Source organism: Athene noctua, chromosome 8 (assembly GCF_965140245.1).
Source record: "Athene noctua chromosome 8, bAthNoc1.hap1.1, whole genome shotgun sequence".
Classification (NCBI taxonomy): domain Eukaryota; kingdom Metazoa; phylum Chordata; class Aves; order Strigiformes; family Strigidae; genus Athene; species Athene noctua.
Genome location: NC_134044.1, coordinates 5,581,649 through 5,602,576, shown reverse-complemented (window position 1 = coordinate 5,602,576; position 20,928 = coordinate 5,581,649). Strand labels below are relative to the sequence as shown.

At 41.0% G+C, this 20,928-nt stretch overlaps 2 protein-coding genes across 2 annotated transcripts; one reads left to right on the top strand and one right to left on the bottom strand.

Moving 5' to 3' along the window:
* The first annotated feature begins 2,632 nt into the window (after positions 1–2,632).
* DUSP28 (dual specificity phosphatase 28) lies at positions 2,633–4,277 on the top strand. The gene is made up of 2 exons (XM_074911760.1): positions 2,633–3,115; positions 4,053–4,277. Exons 1-2 carry the CDS (start codon positions 2,768–2,770, stop codon positions 4,185–4,187), a joined length of 483 nt encoding a protein of 160 aa, XP_074767861.1. The 5' UTR covers positions 2,633–2,767; the 3' UTR covers positions 4,188–4,277.
* Positions 4,278–6,197: 1,920 nt separating this feature from the next.
* Positions 6,198–20,388, bottom strand: LOC141963244 (claudin-19-like). Its single transcript, XM_074912426.1, has 6 exons — positions 20,328–20,388; positions 18,950–19,225; positions 10,788–10,952; positions 10,555–10,636; positions 7,692–7,802; positions 6,198–6,297 (listed from the first exon to the last, which is right to left on the bottom strand). The coding sequence occupies exons 1-6, from the start codon at positions 20,341–20,343 to the stop codon at positions 6,198–6,200; spliced, it is 750 nt and encodes a 249-aa protein (XP_074768527.1). The 5' UTR covers positions 20,344–20,388.
* Positions 20,389–20,928: the final 540 nt, after the last annotated feature.

Sequence of the window (20,928 nt, the reverse complement as noted above, 5' to 3'; positions counted from 1 at the left end):
GTGAGCTGCGGGGAACTGGTGGGCCAGTTTCACACCAGTAAGTCACACCAGGCATGTCTGGCAAATCCCAGAGCAAGCTGCTGGGCTGCTGCTGCCCATACGGATCAGTGGAGAGTTCATGCCAGATCAGGAGCAACGCCAGGCGAAATAACAATTGTGGGTTTAGTAACAACAGCAGCCGAGATGGGAGATCTCGGCACGGTGGGCACTTCTCACAGGGAGGAGAGTTCTTGCTGTTGGCCGTATTCTTTTACCAGGATAATCTCTCTAAACAGATTTTGGGCCACACTAAAGCCAAGTATGATGCACAGAAGCAAATAGCAGGTGCTCAGGAAGAAAAACTAGACAATGAAATACGTTTTTCTAAGAGTGAGACATGATATTGCACAGCAGAAACACATCTAAGGAAATTATATGGGTCCTTGTGCATCGCTCGCAGAGGAGGGCGAGGGGCAGAGGGGCTGCACGGAGCCATCAGCTCACCCCTGGCTTGGTGTCCCTCCGGAATGGCAGCCTCCCCACCCTGCCCAGGCACACGCCAGCACCCAGTTGCCACCACTGGCACCCAGGGCAAGGGAGGGGGACCTGGGCAGAGGGTGCTGGGGCAGTGGGGAACCAGAGGTGCCAGGAGTGCGGGGAAAGGGAGGAAGAGGCTCCCTCACCCCCCAAAACCACTGGGTGCAGCCCAGCTGAGAGCAGCTGTGAAGGCAGCAACCAGGTCCCACATGCCAGTAGCTCAGACGCTGGGAGATGGGGAATTACTTATCACAGAATCATTGAGGTTGGAAAATACCTTGAAGATCATCTAGTTCAACCATTAACCCAACATTAACAGTTCCCAACTACACCAGATCCCTCAGTGCTGTCGACCCAACTCTTAAACCCCTCCAGGGATGGGGACTCCACCACCTCCCTGGGCAGCCCATTCCAACGCCCAACAACCCCTTCTGTAAAGAAATGCTTCCTAATATCTAGTCTGAACTTTCCATGGTGCAACCTGAGGCCATTCCCTCTTGTCCTATCACTTATTACTTGATTAAAGAGACTCATCCCCAGCTCTCTGCAAACTCCTTTCAGGTAGCTGTAGAGGGTGATGAGGTCTCCCCTCAGCCTCCTCTTCTCCAGACTAAACCCCCCCAGTTCCCTCAGCCACTCCTCATACAACCTGTACTCCAGACCCTGCACCAGCTCCGTTGCCCTTCTCTGGACACGCTCAAGTCATTCAATGTCCTTTTTGTAGTGAGGGGCCCAAAAAGGAACACGGGAATCAAGGGGCGGCCTCACCAGTGCCGAGTACAGGGGTAAGATCCCTTCCCTGTCCCTACTGGCCATGCTCTTTCAGACACAAGCCAGGATGCCATTGGCCTTCTTGCCAACCTGTCAATCAACCCCCCCAGGTCCCTCTCTGACTGGCAGCTCTCCAGCCACTCCTCCCCAAGCCTGTAGCGCAGCTGGGGGTTGTTGTGGCCCAAGGGCAGCCCCCGGCATTTGCCCTTATTGAAACTCCTCCAGTTGGGCTCAGCCCATGGCTCCAGCCTGTCCAGGTCTCTCTGCAGAGCCTCCCCACCCTCGAGCAGATCAACACTCCCACCCAACTTGGTGTCATCTGCAAACTGACTGAGGGTGCACTCGATCCACTCGTCTAGATCATCAATAAAGATGTTAAACAGGAGTGGCCCCAACACCGAGCCCTGGGGGACACCACTCGTGACCGGCCGCCAGCTGGATTTAACTCCGTTCACCACAACTCTCTGGGCCCGGCCATCCAGACAGTTTTTTACCCAACAAAATGTGTGCCCAGCCTCGAGCAGCCAGTTTCGCCAGGAGAATGCTGTGGGAAATGGTGTCACAGACCTTGCTGAAGTCAAGGTAAACAACATCCACAGCCTTTCCCTCATCCAATAAGCAGGTCGTCCTGTCGTAGAAGGAGCTCCGGTTTGTCAGGCAGGACCTGCCTTTCATGAACCCATGCTGACTGGGCCTGAGCATCTGGCTGATCTGCATGTGTTGTGTGATGGTACTCAGAACAAGCTGCTCCATCAGCTTCCTGGGCACCAAAGTCAAGCTGACAGGCCTGTAATTTCCTGGATCACCCTTCCGACCCTTCTTATAGATGGGCATCACACTGGCCAATTTCCAATCTGTCGGGACCTCCCCGCTCAGCCAGGACTGCTGGTAAATGATGGAAAGCAGCTTGGTGAGCACACTCATGCGTAAGATATGCTCTGCCCTGGCACCACACCAGCAATTTTACTGAAGTCCGGAAAGATTAGCACTACCATATCTACCTAGCCTAGTAAATCATTTTTCTGGTTACTCAAAAGACACTTTTGTTGTAGGTGAGGGGAAGTAGCTGAGCTGGCGGTGACTGGGGTGATCAGATCACTATTGCATCATTGTGCCAATATCGCACCAGGGCTGACCCCAGCAGCAGCCTTCCCGTGAGGGAGACAGCGGTTTCAACTTCTTGTGAGAAGCTGCTCCAGGGATAGGGCCTGTACAAATCCAGCTGCTTTACAGTCTGTGTTTTCAGCTTTTTACGTGCAGCGCTCAGAATCCCGCAGGCACTAGGACCTGTCTGAAGCCTTTCCGCCCGGGACTGTCGGGCGGGATAAATATAGCGCAGCGCGGGGGCGCCGGGCAGCCGCCCGCGGGCAGCGCATGGCCGGGGGGAGCAGCCCGAGCCCCGGGGCTGTGCCGCGCCTCGGCCGCGGGGTCACCCGGGAGCTCGGCCGCCGCTTCGGCGGCGCCGCGGCCTGGGCTGCCGATGCTCCGGCTCGACAAGGTCACCCCCTCGCTGCTCATCGGCAACGCCAGGGCCGCCCGCAGCGAGGAGCTGCTACTGCGGGAGGGCGTCACCTTCTGCCTTAATGTCACCAGGCAGCAGCCGTTCCCCGGCCTGCGGCAGGTGCGCGGCCTGCGCGTCGCCGTGTTCGATGACCCGGCTGAAGACCTGTACCGGCATTTCGAGCAGTGCGGAGCCGCCATCGAGGAGGCCGTGAGGAGCGGGGGGAAGTGCTTGGTGTACTGTAAAAACGGCCGCAGCCGCTCCGCTGCCATTTGCACCGCGTATCTGATGAGACACCGAAAGCTCCCGCTCAAGGATGCATTTGAGGTATTGTACGTGTACCCTGATTTATATTTAGACACCTTTGGGGTAAGCAATGCAGTGCTTAGTATGAGCGACGATGATTTCTCATTGACTTATTTTGGTGCTCTCACCTGTTTAATTAGCAGTTACACAGATATTCAACCTACGAATAAAAATTCCACTGTAAGTTTTTTCACTCCCAGCTTGGACAAATAAGCTTTCAGTGTGAAGTTTCTGGGACAGATGTAATTACAACTGCAAATAGGCTTTAAGCCCTGGTAGCAGATATGCAAAGTTGGTTGTCTTGTGAACATTTTCCCTGGCATTTGCTTAGTCGTGATAGCGAAGTTAAAGATGGAGACATAAAGCAAATGAGTGAAATGGATGAAAGTGTGCACAGCAGGTGTTTTGCGGGATTTGCTTTTATCACCTGTGAGGCATAGCTCAACACAGCAAAGAACCATCATCTGTTAGGGCTGCTAAATAGTCAGGGACTAGGTAGATACAAGTAAAAGCAGCTCAGCTGTATTAGGAAGCCGTTGCAGTACATGTGACTCCTGCTCTATGGTCTTTTAGGCTTCACCCATTTGGTAAGTGTATCACGAAGTCTCTAATTTAGATAATGGTTTTGCTCGGCACTAGACAGAGGCATGCAGATACGCAATCAAGTTTCACGCTGTCTCGAACACGAGCAGCGTCACCACGCTTGTGAGAGACATTCACATTTCCAGGAAATTCAACGGCTCCTTTCCATGTCTCACCCATGAATCCGTTCTGTAATGGGAGCCACATGCCAGGAGGTCTTAGCAAGCACAGGGTGAGGTCAGCTCACCAAAATATGTTTGTTATTCTTTAGCCAAGTCAAAACCAAAGTAAATCTTCTCAAAAGTGTAAGAGGGAAAAAAAAATCCACTTGGATGATACCCACCCTTGCTTTTACCGTGCCTCTCCTTTTTCCTAGGTTGTGAAGGCTGCCAGACCAGTAGCAGAACCCAACGCAGGATTTTGGTCTCAGCTGCAGAGATATGAAGAAGATTTGAAGATACCAGAGCAGTCTGCTCTGCTGAGCAAAGAACTTAAAAATAGCAATGTGTGAAGCTGTTTGTAAAGAGAGTTAAATGGCTTGCAACAAATTTAAGAAGAAAAATATCACTTCCTATATCAACTATTCATAAAATGCCTTACTCCCCAAACTGAGTTGCTGGTTCATTAAATTCACTCAGAGCATTACCATTGAAGGTGCATGGGAAAGGGGCAGATAAACAGGGAGAAAGAGCAAAACCAGAAAAGGGTTGGGAGGACTGCAAACAAGCCAGAGAAACGCATGTTATCTTCCCCTGGATGACACTGAGTATGATAACAATGTATTGAACAAACAAGTTAGTACATAGGGATTGTACTCTTGGTTTTTAATTAAGCTTCCCCGTGACATCACTAGACAACCTGATGCCAGACCAAGGAAGCTCTGAATTTCTATCTCACCTGCTGGATCAGAATTCATGTTCATGAGCTGACACAGCCTTTGTTGGGAAACTGACACTGGAACTGCTTTGTCTCTACCTTACATTCAACTAGACCAAAATACCATCACAAAATTACCTAAAAATCCAGAGGACAGAATATACAGATGGTGGTAAGGAGTTCAGCTCCCACCATGCAAGTTAAGTGCCTTTTCAGCTTTGGAAATTATTTCCAAAATACCAAAGGAATGATTTTTAAAACAATAGTTGATAGTGGAGAGAAGAAGATGACACTGGCAATCTAGAAGTAATCCTAACACCTTTTAGCTTTACTTACTAAACCTAACAAGATTTATCAGTGCCCAACTCATGCCTTGTATCTGCATGCAAGCAGCATGGCCAAATCCTTTCTGCTAAGACTGCTTGCAGGTTGCCCTGTGAAATTATCTGATGGGATATCAAGGAAGCTGCATGAAACTTCCAAATCAGATTACAAGTACGTTTATCATAAGACATTAAAAGCAGAGAGAAACACCAAAGTATTTTGTTGAAGTGTATTGACACATTTGTAATTTAAAAGGGACAAGTTAAGGAATCTGTGAACCTGCAGTGTGAAATTCCATTCCACTTTGCTCAAAGCATCAATACAAAGTAAAGTTAGCTCATTGTCATCTAAGTGCTTACACAAGGCAAACATATGCTCCCAGCAGTGGAGTAGTTCCAGGCAGAAATTCTAATGATGGAAAAATGACAGAGAGTAAAGCTACTAGGGAATTACATGAATTAGGCAATTCAGATGCAGTAGAAGCTCCCAAAGTTAAAGTTTACTCAGAGTTAAAACAGGATTATTTTAAAAGCTGAAACCATAGAAATAAAAATAAAAAATTGGGGCTATCATCTTCTTAGTTATCACAAGGCATTTTTGCACCAGATGCTTTCTTCACTCCCATCTGTGTTTGGTTCATTCTGTCATTTATCTTTGGTATCTGCATTACAACCAACAAGAAATTTGTTGCATATTTGGAGGTGAGTGGTAGTTAGGACATTTGTTGTAGCTTTTATAATCTTGACTATCACATATAATATGAATTTCAGTATAACATATGACTTCAAGCCCACAATATATCTATAGACTATATCCTTATTAATGGCCAGGATATCACTCATCAAAAAATCTCTCAGTCAGTCTGTGGAATAAGGTTTATTTCCCATCCAAAGCTAAAGCCACTAAACAAAAGTAGGAAGCTAAACATTAATGAAAATACAATACATTTCTAACTGAGGCATATTAACTTGCAGTCAGCTTCAGCATATCAGTTCCGCATTTTTGAGTCAGCTGAAATAGAAACAGTTGTTCTTGATTGTCAGGATACACTGCACTCTGTGGTTAAATTTTACCAGGCTTCTTAGCATGCAGAAAACCTTCATGCCACAGGATTTGACATCACAGTATTTTCTGTAAAAATATTTACATTTCTGAAAGCTATTCCCTGAAAACCATTCCTATTTACATTGAAAACCGTACCTCCTCCTTGTACTGCTCCACATTAACATGAAAGATTGCAATTTGGAACTGGAACCCTGGAAGTAGTTTACTTCTTTGAGTTCGTAATCTACTAACATTACGAGTGATGTAAAAGGTAAATTTAGACATACTCCTTGTTGCTTATGACTGTCTCAGAGTTTTTGCTGTATAATTGCTGCTGATGAGCTGCTTGGCCTGCTGAATATGCATATTTCTTGCAACTGTAAATTAAGAAAAAAAAGATACAAAATAATAGATACTACACACACATCCACAGTTTCAGCTACTTAGGAAGTTACTCATTTAGGTCTGTATCCAACCCACCAATAGCACATATTTCACAGAGGTGCAGAAATTAGAGGCCTATTGTTCTCATCAGTCTTGTAGCCAAGGGGAAAGAGATGGGCTCTTTGACAGGCAGCACAGCCATCTCTCTCATAACCAGAAATGTTCTCTGGATTGCTGATTCACATGTGCTCTTCCTAGAGACATTTTAGCCAAGTCCCTAAAGCAAAAGAGAACCTAGACCTTAATGCCTTTGTGCAAGCTGCAGCTTTTAATACAGGAATCAAGATGATAAGAAAGGAAAACAAAAGTATCTTCAAGCCAGCCAGCCCCTTTAGCTGTTATTCATCATGTTGAACTTCTATTTCATACATCAGTTTTACCTGATTTTCAAGACATTTCAAGATATTTGGTACTTTGTATCAAAGTGTGGTGAGCGAGATCTAAAGTCCAATGTGGCTGATGAAATATTACCATAAAACTTAAATGGCTTCAGATTAGGGAATGGAGTATCAGAGGAACAATCTCACTCATTATATGTTTTGACATAACTTTCCTAAGAGTAAATGCAGCAGCAGTGACCATGCTTCTTCCTTCCACACTATCAGCCTCTCAAGCTTAGCTAATACAGCCTCCAAGCCATTTGGGTTCTTCTGGGTAGACACGGCTTTGCTATTTCTGACAATTTCATCCCTCCGCTTCAGAAAGGGGACCTTCTGTATGTGTGAATAATTTAAGATTGAAAAAAAAAATCCAGGCAAGATTAAATATTGAGGCTAGAAATCTCAACTTTTCTGATTTGATGCACAAACAAGACATTTCCATAAAGAACAAGAAAAAAAATCATATGCATCTAATGATCTATTAATGATCAAAAGAAAATGCCATTACACTTTCTGCAAATTGAATGGCGTTTGAATATTTTAATAGTACTATTGCAGAGAAACTTGATTATAATACACTATATTCTTCGATATGTTTTTCTTTTGGCAATAGATAGTTTGCTCTTTCACTGCACATTTTCATCATGTAGATCTTAGAACCATCAGCAGTATCCAGAATTACCAAATACTAGCTACAGGTGACTGCTGATGGCAAAGTATCAACAGGTACACTATCTGGGAGGTACAAGTATTTGGTACAGCACCCCTACCATCACAAGTCTGTGACATGCCATAGCACTGAATTCATAGCTACAATTTCCTGTTTGTACTTTATATGGCTACAGATTTGTATGATATCAGGGGTTGAGAGAGAGAGAGAATAGCATACGGATAGAAAATGGTATGTAACTGACAGCTACTATTTCAATTGACAAATCTGAGATTACCTGTAATCTTGCTTTTTCTTCCCTTTGCAGGAACAGGTCAGTAAGATCCCACCAAGCATATAAAGAACAGATCCAGCCCAGCCTAAGTACAGGGCATCTCCTAGTTCATACCTGCAACGTGAAAGGTTTTATGGAAACAGCATATAACGGGATCACAAAGCCATTATTTTAGACTCAGCCATAAGGTGCACAAATAACACAAACAAACAAATTCTAGTCTGCGTACAAGTTAGCTAACTGAAAGGTTCTTCAACAGGTAATAGGAGAATAGATCTGGCTTTGTGTCTGTTCAGTGAAACTCACATTTAAGTGCTCTGCCAAATAAGTGGCAGTACAGAAAGTACTAAGCAACGTAAAGACAGGTAGCAATAACACGAGTATATTTAATAAATTCTTGATAATAAATAATATTTATACACCTTTTTTGAAGTCCACAACACTTATTTCACCCTTGTATTGGCAGTGCAACCAGAGTAATTTTGTGAAACTGAATGATTCAGACCTTACTGTCTGTGTCATGAGAAAAGGCTAACCACAGAAACCCATTTGCTACGGACATGACACTAGATCACCTACAAGTAGTTATTTGTATAGGCCTAGTTTTCAAACTTATCCTAAAGAATATTCAGCACGCTCTGTGGTTATATGGCTGAAATACGTTTATGAATAGTCCCAGGTTGAAAAAGAATAGTTCCCCATTTTACTGTACAAAACTACACCTTTCAGGAAACAACAAATTCACTGATAATGAATTTGACACAAAGACTAGACACAACTAAGCCTGGGAAAGCCTGGCAGGAGTTTCACAAAAAGACAAAAATGATGGTTTATATTTGGACAAAGACTATACCACAATACGGCTGTACCTCTGTGGTCTGTGATACCCAATATAAGGATAAAATAAGTGTCATTGTATTGCTTCTTTCCCACATCATGGAGTACATAGAAGGTATACTGAAACCAGATATGTGTGTTTTCTTTCCACTTGTAAACATAAAATCATTGTTTGAAAGTGTCAAAGTTTCTGACTCCAGAATTAATGCTAAAAGGAAGGTTTCAGAGGTTTACACAGGCTCACCGCTCTCCGTGTTCTCATTGCACACTGGAGCTGCAAGGTCTCTGCTGTTTTAGGTGCTTTCCAAACATGGCACAAGGAGACAAACATTATCTCAAAAAAACAGGAGTGCAAGTTTTTGGAGGAATACTAAGGAACAATCAGAGAGTGTTGCCCAGTGCATGCAAGCGTCTCTGATCACTCGTCACCTATAGACAGGATGCTGAGATGTCATACTGAAGGAAAGCACATAGGAAGGATCTGCAGGAGATTGCCTTCACAGCTGTATGAGAAATGCCTCTAAGAATTAGTAGGGGTTAACTTTCCTAATTTACTGAAGATGCAATCTGAAAAAACAGATTTGCCACTCTCTTAAAGAGTGAAGATCAATACTGGCCTGCAATTGAATTTAAACCAGTCTCACAGAGTCCAAGGAGAACAAACTTCCTCAAAATCATGTCTGGCTTTACCAATGATCAAAGTTAACTCAGAACTACTTAGTGAATCGATAGTCATTATCAATAAATTGAAGTTTAGATATTAAAAAAAAAAAATGTCTTTAGCTACTGAATACAAACAATCTGGTAACTGATTAACATGCATTGATGTTGAAGCCCCAAAGCTGCACCAGATAACTATAAAACTTGCTAACTATCCCACTAACTGACATTCCTTATCAACAGTTGTTTCTGTCCTCTAACGTATTTATTACCCTTCATATCATTCTCTCAAGGGGATATAAAACAAAAAAGTATTCACAAGAGCCATTTCTTTGCAAGGGCTTGTTTGAAAACACAAGGAAAACTGACAAACATCCAAAGCAATTGCTTAAAGTACTTTGGTTCATAACAAAGCACTTCACCTCTGACTTCCCTAAACCGATTCTCTGGAGGAAACTTACAAAACACTTCAAATATGATCCTAGCAACTGAAGATTTATAGTTTATTGATCTAAAAATTATATACTCGGTAGAGGTACTGGCAAATGCTAAATGTCCCCTTTTCCCCAAACCGGCTCTCTCATGTTCCATAGGCAATATATTATGTTTCCCTCATCCTTTTTCCCCCTTGCTGAAGGAGAAGCCCAGTCACCTCTACCCTTGTTCCTCATTGCTAAATCTATTGACCTAGATAAAGTGCCATAAGCGGGCATTTAGTTCTGAAGACTGTTGCTTTTATATCAGACAAGAATAAGGGCTTTTATACCTCAAAACTTGTTTGCGCACAACTGTATGATCTAATAGTCCTGCAAACTTTGCTTCATTTTAATTCACAAGACAAATGTTGAGCTGTTAATATATAGTGAAAAATATTTTTTTACTTCTTTAAGCCAAGCAGCACACTTTAATGATATTCCTCAGCTATCTGCAGGTCACCAGTACACAGTTCAAGCTGGTTCCTGTACTTTTTTTCATTTGCTTGTACATCTGAGGCACTGTATTCTAGCCGTAGCTAGAATTTTGTATGTCTTTTGGTCTAAATGCTGAAGAAAATCAAGACTTTTACCTTTTCTTCTTGATAGCATTGAGATGTGCGCTTACTGAGTCTCAGAAGAAAATGTGAACACAGTAGAGAAACCCCCTCAGGTGTGGGGCTGATATTCCCCACACACTCACTAAGCCTTCCAGAAGAGAACTCTCCTCCCTCCCCACCAAAATGTCTGCAGTGAAAAGATTCTCCGAAGACAGATTTTTCCTCTGTAGAACTGGCTAACAAGATCCATCCAGGTTCTGAAACTCAAGCAGCTGAGGTTAGTGCAGCTGTCTGTAACACATGATGGAGTTTGGTATGACAGATCTATTAACTTACTTGGTTCCAGCGTACAGTGGGTCAAAAAATTGAGCAGTAACCATCGCAGCATACCAAGAAACAGCCACCATGGAGCAGAGACCTACCAGAAAAAGTTTAAAAAGCACACAGGCAAATGATTCCTTTAATGGCTGTAACAGCTCTAAATCAAGAACAAGCGTTCATTTCATTTAGTCTTGCTGTAAAAGCAATACAAAGTATTGATGGCATTCTTATTTCAGCCTCGATATTACCTCCTAAAATAAAGAGAAATCCTCCCGTGACGACAAACTTCATTTTTCCATCCTCATCGCTCAACCCAATGTTTGTGCACTTCAAACCAAGCAGCGAGAGTACTGTAGCTATGAATCCCAAAAGGATGGAAGCAATCATCAGGGCACGACATGCCTGAATATGAGCTAAGACAAAAAAAGAGAAAACAGAACAGGATAAGACAGAAGTTAAATTAATCTTGTGCTGAAAAAGTAAAAGTGATTAGAGTGAGTGATAAAATTAATAGGAGTAGTAATGAGTGAATCTTGTCCAACTTTGTTATTTGGTTCAGAGAAGCATCCAAACCCTAGAGTGTTTAGCCTTCAAGTCAATCAGATTTCAGAGTTGAACCACACTTACACTTTATAACCTCAGTAAATCCTCTTGGGTCTTTCGTAAATCCTGAAAAAGTATACAAGCCCTTCATAGCTTACATCTTTAAGTCCTGTGAAAATGCACAGCGGTATATATGGTCATTTACAGGAGTGGAAATAAGTCTCCTACTCATAAATGCTGATGACTTCCTTACACCTGTACAGCTGAGTGCACAGGAAACCTCTAAACTCCAGGTCCCAGCCAAGGTGTGCGGGGCTCTGGCACTACAGAGGAATTGAAAAAATGTTCCAGCTTTGCTACTTCCAGTGAGGGATGGGAAAGAACATGCTCGAGTTAGCTGTACACTTTGAGTCAGGGTAACGACCAGGAGTCAAGCGGATCCGAGAGCTGCAGCACTCCTCTCCTCCCTACGACATACAGAGAGGCTACAGCTGGTTTGGACAATTTAGGGAATCTGCTATGCTGACCCTTCTGCATCACTTCAGCTCCCAGCCTTCACATTTAGGTATCAACTGCATGGAAACAGGGACAACTCTTATGTGGCTTAAGTGTATTGGTCCTGCAAGCTTGAGAGTTATCAAAGACACAGAATTAAAGGATAACATCATTTGAGGAATTAATGTTTTGCTAAGCACTATTTTTAACATTTTCAAGGAAAAAATACAGGCTGTAATAAAAGTGAAAAGACCCCTCAAAGTACCATTAACAGGGCAAGGTTTTTGCCTGCAGAAGATACTGTTAGGACAAGCGCTCAACTTCAACGCTGCTTTCTAGTTTGGGATCTTACACCATGGCAGCAGGAATTACCCATAGCAGGGATCCAACAATTTACATTTCAGGCCTTTGGGACTCCTGCAGTATTAGATGGGACTCTCCATATCTTCCCAGGACACACAAGCATATCCTCAGGCTAACTGCTTGCAAGCCAATGGCTGTACTATTTTAACAGAAGAGTTCTCATACTGTATCCTCTTTGTATCACAATATGATAATCTCAACAGCCTTGAGGCACTTACTTCACAGTCCAGAGAGCTCATTTTCTGTTGTCTTTAACTTAAAAATGAGCTTACTGAACAAGATACAAAGTCAGTGCATTTTATGAATCAATACTAATTCTAAGAAATTATCCCAAAATCCCATCATTGAAAGAAACACTTACAGGACCTTAAAAGGAAGAAAAAAAGAGATTAAAAAGCATTTGGCAGCTAACTAATTGCTTTATATCAAATGTTTGATCTAGTTGTGACTAGATAGACAGTGCTAGATAGATAGATAGTAGCTAGTCATGGTTTCAATCTTATGCAATATTGCTTTTAAAAAAAAAGGTCTTCACTTCAAACATTTGTGATTTGGGCTAATGGCTTGCTGAACTCAAAACCTTTGAATCTGTTTAAAACAACCAAGTCTGATGTTTCCCATGCACAAAACAAAAGCCAGAGGTACACCACGTAGCTCAGCTGCCAATAAGGAAACTTCCATGGAAAATTTTTGCGGTCCTTCTGAGGAGAGGTAACAAAGACGCTTTTGTTTTTTTCTTTTTTTTCCCCTCCTGCCAGTCCCTCACATCTGCTGCTGCAGCAGTTTCAGTTAAGTTTCTAAACAGCAATTTGAAACACAACCTACACTGACCAGGATAATTTTTAGTCTACCTTGGCTTGTATCTGCATGTGCTACAGACGTTTCTTGGAGGTCCCACTGTTTGCTCAGCCCTTGTTCTACCAAACCCAGTTTCTTCCTCTTTCCTGGTTTCCCCAGCTGTCCTCTTGACAATTTCTACAATTCAGTGTCTTCTAACTTGTTTCTTTGTCAGTTCTCCTTTCTAAAACCTTTTTTTCTCTACAATTTTGCAAGCTGCTTTTCCCTTCCCCTTCCCCCTGCCTATACCCCTCAAATACAATGCCATCTTCTCAACAGTGTAACTGATCTCCTCTTCAACAGATCAAATTTAATCTTCACAAATTCACTTTCATAGCCTGGTCTGTCAATTTATCTTCTATCTGGTACCATTTTTTTCCTTCCTGCTGACTCCACATTGTTATGTGCAATTCTCCAGGCACCTTGCTGTTGCTTGCCTTCCTTTCTCTTTTGCTTTAGCACATCTACTCACAATTCTTCTTTCTGTCCCGCCACCCCCAAATTCTTTAAAATTCACTTTTTTCTCAGCAGCTCCAAGGTGCTGTCCTGATGTGGCCCCATTGCCCACATGTGCACACATGGGAGCTCTACAACACTCTTAGAGGCAACACCCCATATAAATACATCAATGAGAAGATGCTGCCTGGAGTCAGCAGGCAGTAAGTTATGAACCAAACCATGAGGTGGTTTATACGTGAACCAAATGCACACTCACACTCTGCAGAGGATAACGTCTGACAGACATGATCCTGATATTGCTGAGCCTAAGACGTTTAAATAGGGTTATGTTCCTCTTAATACCCACATGAATCTTAAAACCAATTGTTAGACAACACTGAAAGATGAAAAGAGCAGATTATTTTGTAAATACTGGACACAGACAGTTTCAGGGAATTGCTACACTAGTGTCAGAACTGGTCAACATCAGTTTATTTCCGATTGAGAGAGAAAGTGAATTTCATTCCCACTAACACTATACTACACATTCTTCAGATTAGGAGTATCCTCTTACCTACCTAGTTTAGCCACCTCCCAGTGTAGATTCAACTAAGCAGGAAGGCATTTTTATTCTGTAAGAAGTATCTATGTACAGAATTATTCAAGATTAATAAAAACTAGCTTTACTGTCTGTAGACATGCTTACTACCTACCGAATTCTGCCTTGGTTGATCATTCAAAGACAATCCACAAATCTGATGAAGACTGATACCGAGTACAGGAGCCAGCAGCTCTAAATTTCCTGATATTTAGAATCACATCCAACAAGACACTAGTTAACAAGTCCTGACAAGTATATTAATTTATAACATACTCATTGTACAAGTTATACTCTAAGATACACTCACTGTATTTCTTACATTACCTATGATTTTCAGTCTCAACATGCAAAAACCACTACCACTTCTTAGCTTTAAAGAGTATTTACCTATTATATCAAAAAACTCTAGGTACAGCTATTCAAGTATTGCAAAAGAAGGCCTATAAAATTCCAAATAAACATCGAATTGTCACAAGATGTGTTAAAAAAATGTCTCATACTAATTCCTTCCACAAGATGCTAGAAAAGAGTTTACACCATATTTAAAATGTCTATTAAAATAAATCCTTGATCAAGTGACTTCATTTGCCTTATTTTATAGCCTTTCCTAATGTGCTTGACACATTCTGCTGCTTAAGAGATTTTTATTACTTCAACCCACAAAGTCTAGTACTACCAGACTACTAAAACAAAAGCCTTTCTACTTTTTTCCAACAAATTTTTAAGCAATATAAACAAGACTGTGCAAAGTCACATACCAGGCAGAGCAAGCATAGAGTCAAATTCTCTGCAGTTGGATACTCCAGTGCTGTCTTCTGCACAGCTCTTCCACAGGTTTTCAAACAACGTAGATGTTGTGATCACACTACCATAGATACTGGAGACTTTCCAGTAATTATTCGGCAAAGTAGCTCCAACAATTGCCCACCCACCCAAGCACAAAAGAAAACCAACAATTTCCAACGCAGCAGTCATGCTTGTGAGTAGTAACAGTTAAATAACCCTATAATTAGATTACAATCAAGTGAAGCCTTTCAGAAGCCTCCTTGCTGTTTTATCTCTGGGTTTCACTCCAAAATGAGGCTCTACCTTTGCTCTTTGCTCAACCCCAGAGATAAGGCTTACAGTGCATGACAATAAGAAGTGGGAGCAGTTCATGATAAAGATATTAACATTTTTTAAAAAAGAACAATATTAATTCTTAATGAGAAGTGACAAAATGAGCCTATTCTTAGTCTCAGCCTAGAAAGTCCAGCCAGTATTTCTACAAAACATCTTGTAAAAATTATAATATTGGCAAATATTTCATTTCTGTCTCTCCTCTGAAGTCAACTAAGGTTTGCACAGGATTAAAATTGTTTGCAATGTTATTATTGATTTCAAATCAAAAAGCTTTACTTATTATTTTCTTATATTTTCTTTTACTTATTTATTTTCTTGATGACCCAAGCATAAAAAAGCTTGAGAACAGGAACTTTATTCTGTTGCTAGAAAAGTTAGCACATTTTTTTGGAGTTATGGTCTTAAGTAATCCATAGCAACTGTACTGCCAGCTTCTTTCAGGAAGGTTAAGTTTGTGGATGAGGGTTTTCCATTAATATTTTACAGTCTATAGATCTGTAGTTTAATACATTCAGGCTTAAAAATAGTTCCACTTACAACTGTAATTATTATGTTTCACAGAAATTAAATATAAGGGAATGAATGAACCAGTGTGACAGACCTATCTCAAAAGGAATAAAATTATGAAGGAAAATAGCTATATGAAAAATAATACATATCAGTCGATTGCATCTGCCTGTCAGAATATCTTAGTATTAAAAAAAATCTATTCTAAGCAAAGTAGAAGTATGTTAAACTTTGCGTACTTGCTTCTGCTCTTGACTAGACAAAATCATAGACTCAATTCACATCACCCACTAACGTTAAAATTTTAAACTGCTTATGTATCCAAATGGGGTTAACCATCTCTTGCAGTAATAATCACCTCTTATCTCCAGGAAATGGAGTCAGAGTTTCTTCATAAAATAGTTTTGCTGACACAACATGGTAACAGATTCATGGGGTTTACATAAAGACTACAAGAACAATTAGATGCTGAGAGAGTCACAACTTGCCCATAACAGATATGGGTTTGTTTTTTTTCAGCATTCACTGGTCACTTTGAGCTGATGCTGTAGGTTGGTAGGTTCAGCTGCAAAAGAATACTAGAGTGCCACCGCAACATTTCTGCTCCCGTGACAGCCAAGAGGATCATGGCCATTGATTTCAAAAAGAACAGATTTGGCAACACAGCCAGTGTGATCCTGTGCAGCTCTGTACTTAAAATCTTTTAAAGAAACTAGGTGGTGTGTGATAAGAATTTATCTTCTGGGGTGACTTTTACAGAATTCCCTTCTTCTGCTAAGTCACTGCAATTTTAAAAATGATGGCATAGTAAAATGAACACACTCTACCAGTATACTGGAGTATCTGCATCCCATTAAAAGCTCTTCAAAGAGTTTCAAATTAATTTATCCATACACAGGTACTACCCTGGTGACCTCAGTGGTCATTTCTGCTGACAGCAATTTCAAAGTTGAGTTTAGTTGGGAACTTGAATCGTGTTCTCAGATTTTATACTGCTGCCAAGGATAAAAAATTTTTTTGGAAATTGATTTTTAAAAAAATATCTCTTCCTAATTAAGAAAGCTATTTCAACAAGCAGTCATAAAGCACAAATATGAACATAAAAGTTTAAACTGCAGACCTGGAATGCATGAGTTTTTCCTATATGGCACCAGGCATTTTAATCATTCCCTTAAAGAAATCATTCTTTAATGGTATTAAAAAACATCAGGTTAACTCTTCACTGCATTTCATAAACTGTGGTTCAGTAATCGATGGATATAACAGCAAATGCTGCTCTGCAGGATGCTCTGCATCAGCAGAGTAAAAGAGTTGGTGTTGATAGCTTCACATCAACCCCATTCACAACTCTGGAGTTTTCCTTCAGACTTGCTCTAACCCTGTTGGGCGAACTGAACACCCATCAACAGCTGGAATTCAGGAGGAGCATTCCTGGAGCACATTTCCTTGCTTTGCATCATCCACAAGGGAACCAATTTGTGCACTCCAAGACCACACCACAAGGCAAATCAAGTGCAGTAAATCAGAATAATTGTGTAATGCACTACAAAAGTATACTCCTGATGTAAGAAAAATGCTAACATTGACACGCCAAGATGTCAACATATCTGACCATAGCAATATATGACCTTAGAGAGAAATTGCTCCTAACCCCTATTCAGAGCATATTTGCATGTAGTATGGTTGAGAGACGGTTTACAGGCAGAAATCATATTTTTAAAAATCAAATCAGCCAATACAGTTGGGAAAATAATATTTAAAATATTAGCCTCCTAAAGGTTTGATCAACATGAGCTGTACCTTTTTGATAATTTCTGTTGATTTGTTTCAAGACCCAGGAATGCTGATTGAGCACTATAGAAACAGCCCCGTGACAGACAGCTACTACTCTCCAGGCAGCCACATGACATGCCCTTCTGTTAGCATGAGGAACACCACGCTGATTTTAGGGGACACACAGTTCTTTGAACAGCTGAAGATGATCTACCAAGTCCTTACCAACCAGGGGTCCTCTCTCCAATTATGGGGACCAGGGGAGGGGTGGGGGGAAGACAACCCCTGAGAGGCAACTGCTTCTGTTCACTGGCAAGTTTTCTGTTGCTGGGGAAAATTTTCTTTCCATGTTGGGTATAATGAAACTGCATTTTAAAAAAAAAAAAAGAGGCTGTTCCATAACAGGGACTTGTCTCTATAACAGGGCTGAAACATCTGCTTCTCCCTGTTACAGCAGGAAAGGCAGAGCCACCACACTGTTGTAAGCATCTGCGCCATCTTCCTACCACATACGAGAACTGAAGGATTGTTGGCCCCATCTCATAGCTCTGATTACCAGAAATCATATCTAAGTTTCTAGATGAAGCAGGCATCCTGCTATCTACATAGAAGTCTTGGAGAGGAGCAGAACAGGTACCAGTACTGTATGAAAAGCTGTCTCTGATGCAATGAGTAGTGTTTTTAAGACCCTTGGAAGCATATGATTAGCCTCCTTTTGAGGCTACAAATTCTGGCCTCATAACAGGATGCTGATACTTAAACTGGCACCACTGTTAGGAAAGCAGATGCGGCCACTGAAGCCAGGGCACTGAGGAAGAACCAGAAATATGCTGAATCTTGAGAGTTAACTCTGAAGAGTTAAACTCACATTTTAGACATCTGCCTCGCTTTTAGGCTGCTCTGACTTCAGTGCTGGAGAAATGATTCCATGATATAACTCATAAAGTGACTGCACAATACTGGAAGTTGTAAAAGAATAAATGCAAAGTTCTGTTTAAAAGCTTAACAAAACATCAGTTTTCAAAGGCTATACTGTTACTATTTCTATAAGTTTTCTGAAGAAGGAACTTCAGTCTCAGTCCTTTCTTAGTCCTTTACCATTAAAAAAAGTGTTTACAGAAAGATATTTTTAAAATCTGGCACAATCCAAACAAATAATTTTCAGTCCCTACAAAGACAATTTTTCTATTTGAAGATAAACTACCCTGCTAGCATGGTCTACCTCAAAAAATACAAAAGCATCAGTTGCATAGATGTATTTTAATTTAAACTGGCCACCTTTGAGAAATTCTGGAACAGATTTAGCACAAAGTATCAGAAATGTTTTGGAATATCTAAGTTCTGTCTCACACCAAAGCACGAACAAGCACCAGTGCTCATTGACTTATGATCTGCTTGTAGTTAAGAATTAGGCCAATTAAAAGGATGCTATTTCTTCCAAAACGATTTTTAAAAATAATCTTAGATTCACTGTATATCATCCATACCTCTGTGTCAACACAGAGAGGGCAATAAAGCCACAGCAGTTACAGAGCTGAGTTGTAGGGTGAAGCATATGGGTTTCACTGTGGCCCCTCAAGCCTGTCTGCAAGTGCTACAGGATGAATTCTGTCCATAATAGACCCTCTGTGACAACCACAGTACATGTTGTCTAGCTGTGCTAGCATGCTGTCCAAAAAGAAAGAATAAAACTACATCCCTGGATTTAATATTCATATGTCATGTACTTACTGTCTGAACTCAACATGTAGAGAAATCTCTTGCACTGTACTGATCCAGAAGCAGTCACTGCACAGTCCATCCAAAGACCTTCGGAAATCCAGTCTGCAGTAACAAGCACTGTTGCAGTGTCTGAAATTTTCCATCTGTTAGACATGGTAGCAACAAGTAAAATGGTGAATCCTGCTACAGCCAGCAGCAATGCACAAATCTGTAGAGAAGACGACGCCATTCTTCTGACAGAAGTTGTTTTCAAAGAAGCCTCCTGAAATTTCTTATATTGGAAACCTGTTGAAACGGTTTATACACATACAGTACATGCAGTTATCTTTACACGAGCCTGGCCTTTAGAAAAACATCAGAAAGATGCCCACATACAAAATAATTTATCACATAAGAGAATTTTTGAATTGGAATTTAATCTCATTAAGTAATTGGAATACTTCAATATTCCACGACATCTGAGTACTTTCTTAGGAACACTTTTATTACTGTACATATTTACCACCAAAAAAATACCAACAGAGGAAAACCAGAGTACCCAACTGAGGAATTCTCTGATTTGAATTTGTCATGTTTCATCTGTTTTCTGATTGTTTGCCAACTCAAAATTATTTTAAAGTTAAAACTATCAAATACTTTAAGAAATTATCCAGCTTTCAATTATAATGCCTATCAATACAAATTTAAACCAAAATTAATTTTGATACTCACGCTTACGGTATGATTCTAACCTGTTTCATCTACCTTCCTGCTAGTGTCAGCACTTTGTGAGGACCAGTTTGATCAAACAAGTGAAAGTTTCGTACTCTTTAGGACCTTTCCCCCCATTCTAAAAATCAAGGACCCAGGGCCAAAGCTCTGCCCAACTGTTGCAAAAAGGCTCAGGCATAGCTGTTTGCTACAGCTACTGTAGTTCCAGTGAAATCGAATAAATAAGCAAATTACAATATCATGTAAGTTAGTACCAAAAATGCTCTGATTAACCTGATAGCCACTGGCATATAATTTGCTTTTTCAGTGCCACTGAGCAGCCCACACACCATCAGACTCCAAAGCAATACAGAAAAATATTATTACAATTTTCACAATGATTGTTTTACCTGGAACTTCTGTTGCACTTGGCACCAAGTCACTGCTTTCATGAAAAGACGCCAGTGTCCATATAAGACAGGCAAACAGTTGAAGACAGGATTTGTTTTAGGATGCAGCCCCCACTGTGAAGTAATACACAAGTTTTCTGAATTAAAAGAAAAAAGAGAAGAACTCAAGGCTCCTCCCATAATCATTAATTTTAAATGACTTGGAATGCATTTGCACAAGAAAAGAAGGATTAAGTTTATCCCACTCTTAAAAAAGTGTATATACCACTATAAAAGTTTAATCTCACATTGAGGAAGGAACATTTGTCTCTCAAGTTGTTGTGTAACCTCTTCAAAACACACATAACTGTCAACAGTGAATATCTGAAATAAATGATAAATTTAAATTAAGCAACAAATTCAAGTAGACTTCACATCACATGGGCAGGCCAATAATCCAAATGAATGTTTCTGCCTACTACATAGGTATGACCTATCACAATTAATTCCTGGCAGTAAGGAAAAGAGGCAAAAACTGTCTGCTCTGCACCATCACTATGGGTAGGACATATGTCGAAGTTACAAACACAGACTTCTCATTAAAATACAATAATTTAAAATACCATAAGTTTCAAACTGAGGAAGATTGGAAACTAGATTTCACAAATACAGAATATCAACCTTCCTCCACCCTGACCCAAATTCAACTATGTTATATCAGGACTCCAAATACCACTATATGAGTCCTCCCACCCGTAAAATGACTGTCCTGTATTAATGCACCTGTTAGAGATGATACAACATCCATGGGCTGTGAGTGGGTGAGTGTCCCTCAACATCCATGTGGGTGAGTGTCCCTCAACAGAAAGATACACATGTGGTCTGAATCAAGATGGTCACATTTCAGTT

What these genes read in the sequence shown, in the direction of transcription:
- DUSP28 (XM_074911760.1), top strand. Translation starts at nt 2,768, where the DNA reads ATGCTCCGGCTCGACAAGGTCACCCCCTCGCTGCTCATCGGCAACGCC. An exon ending in CGCTCAAGGATGCATTTGAG is followed by an intron (nt 3,116 to 4,052) that starts GTATTGTACGTG and finishes CCTTTTTCCTAG; the next exon opens with GTTGTGAAGGCTGCCAGACC.
- LOC141963244 (XM_074912426.1), bottom strand. An exon ending in ATTTCTCTTTATTTTAGGAG is followed by an intron (nt 10,637 to 10,787) that starts GTAATATCGAGG and finishes TTTTTCTGGTAG; the next exon opens with GTCTCTGCTCCATGGTGGCT. An exon ending in AAGAAAAAGCAAGATTACAG is followed by an intron (nt 6,298 to 7,691) that starts GTAATCTCAGAT and finishes CTTAATTTACAG; the next exon opens with TTGCAAGAAATATGCATATT.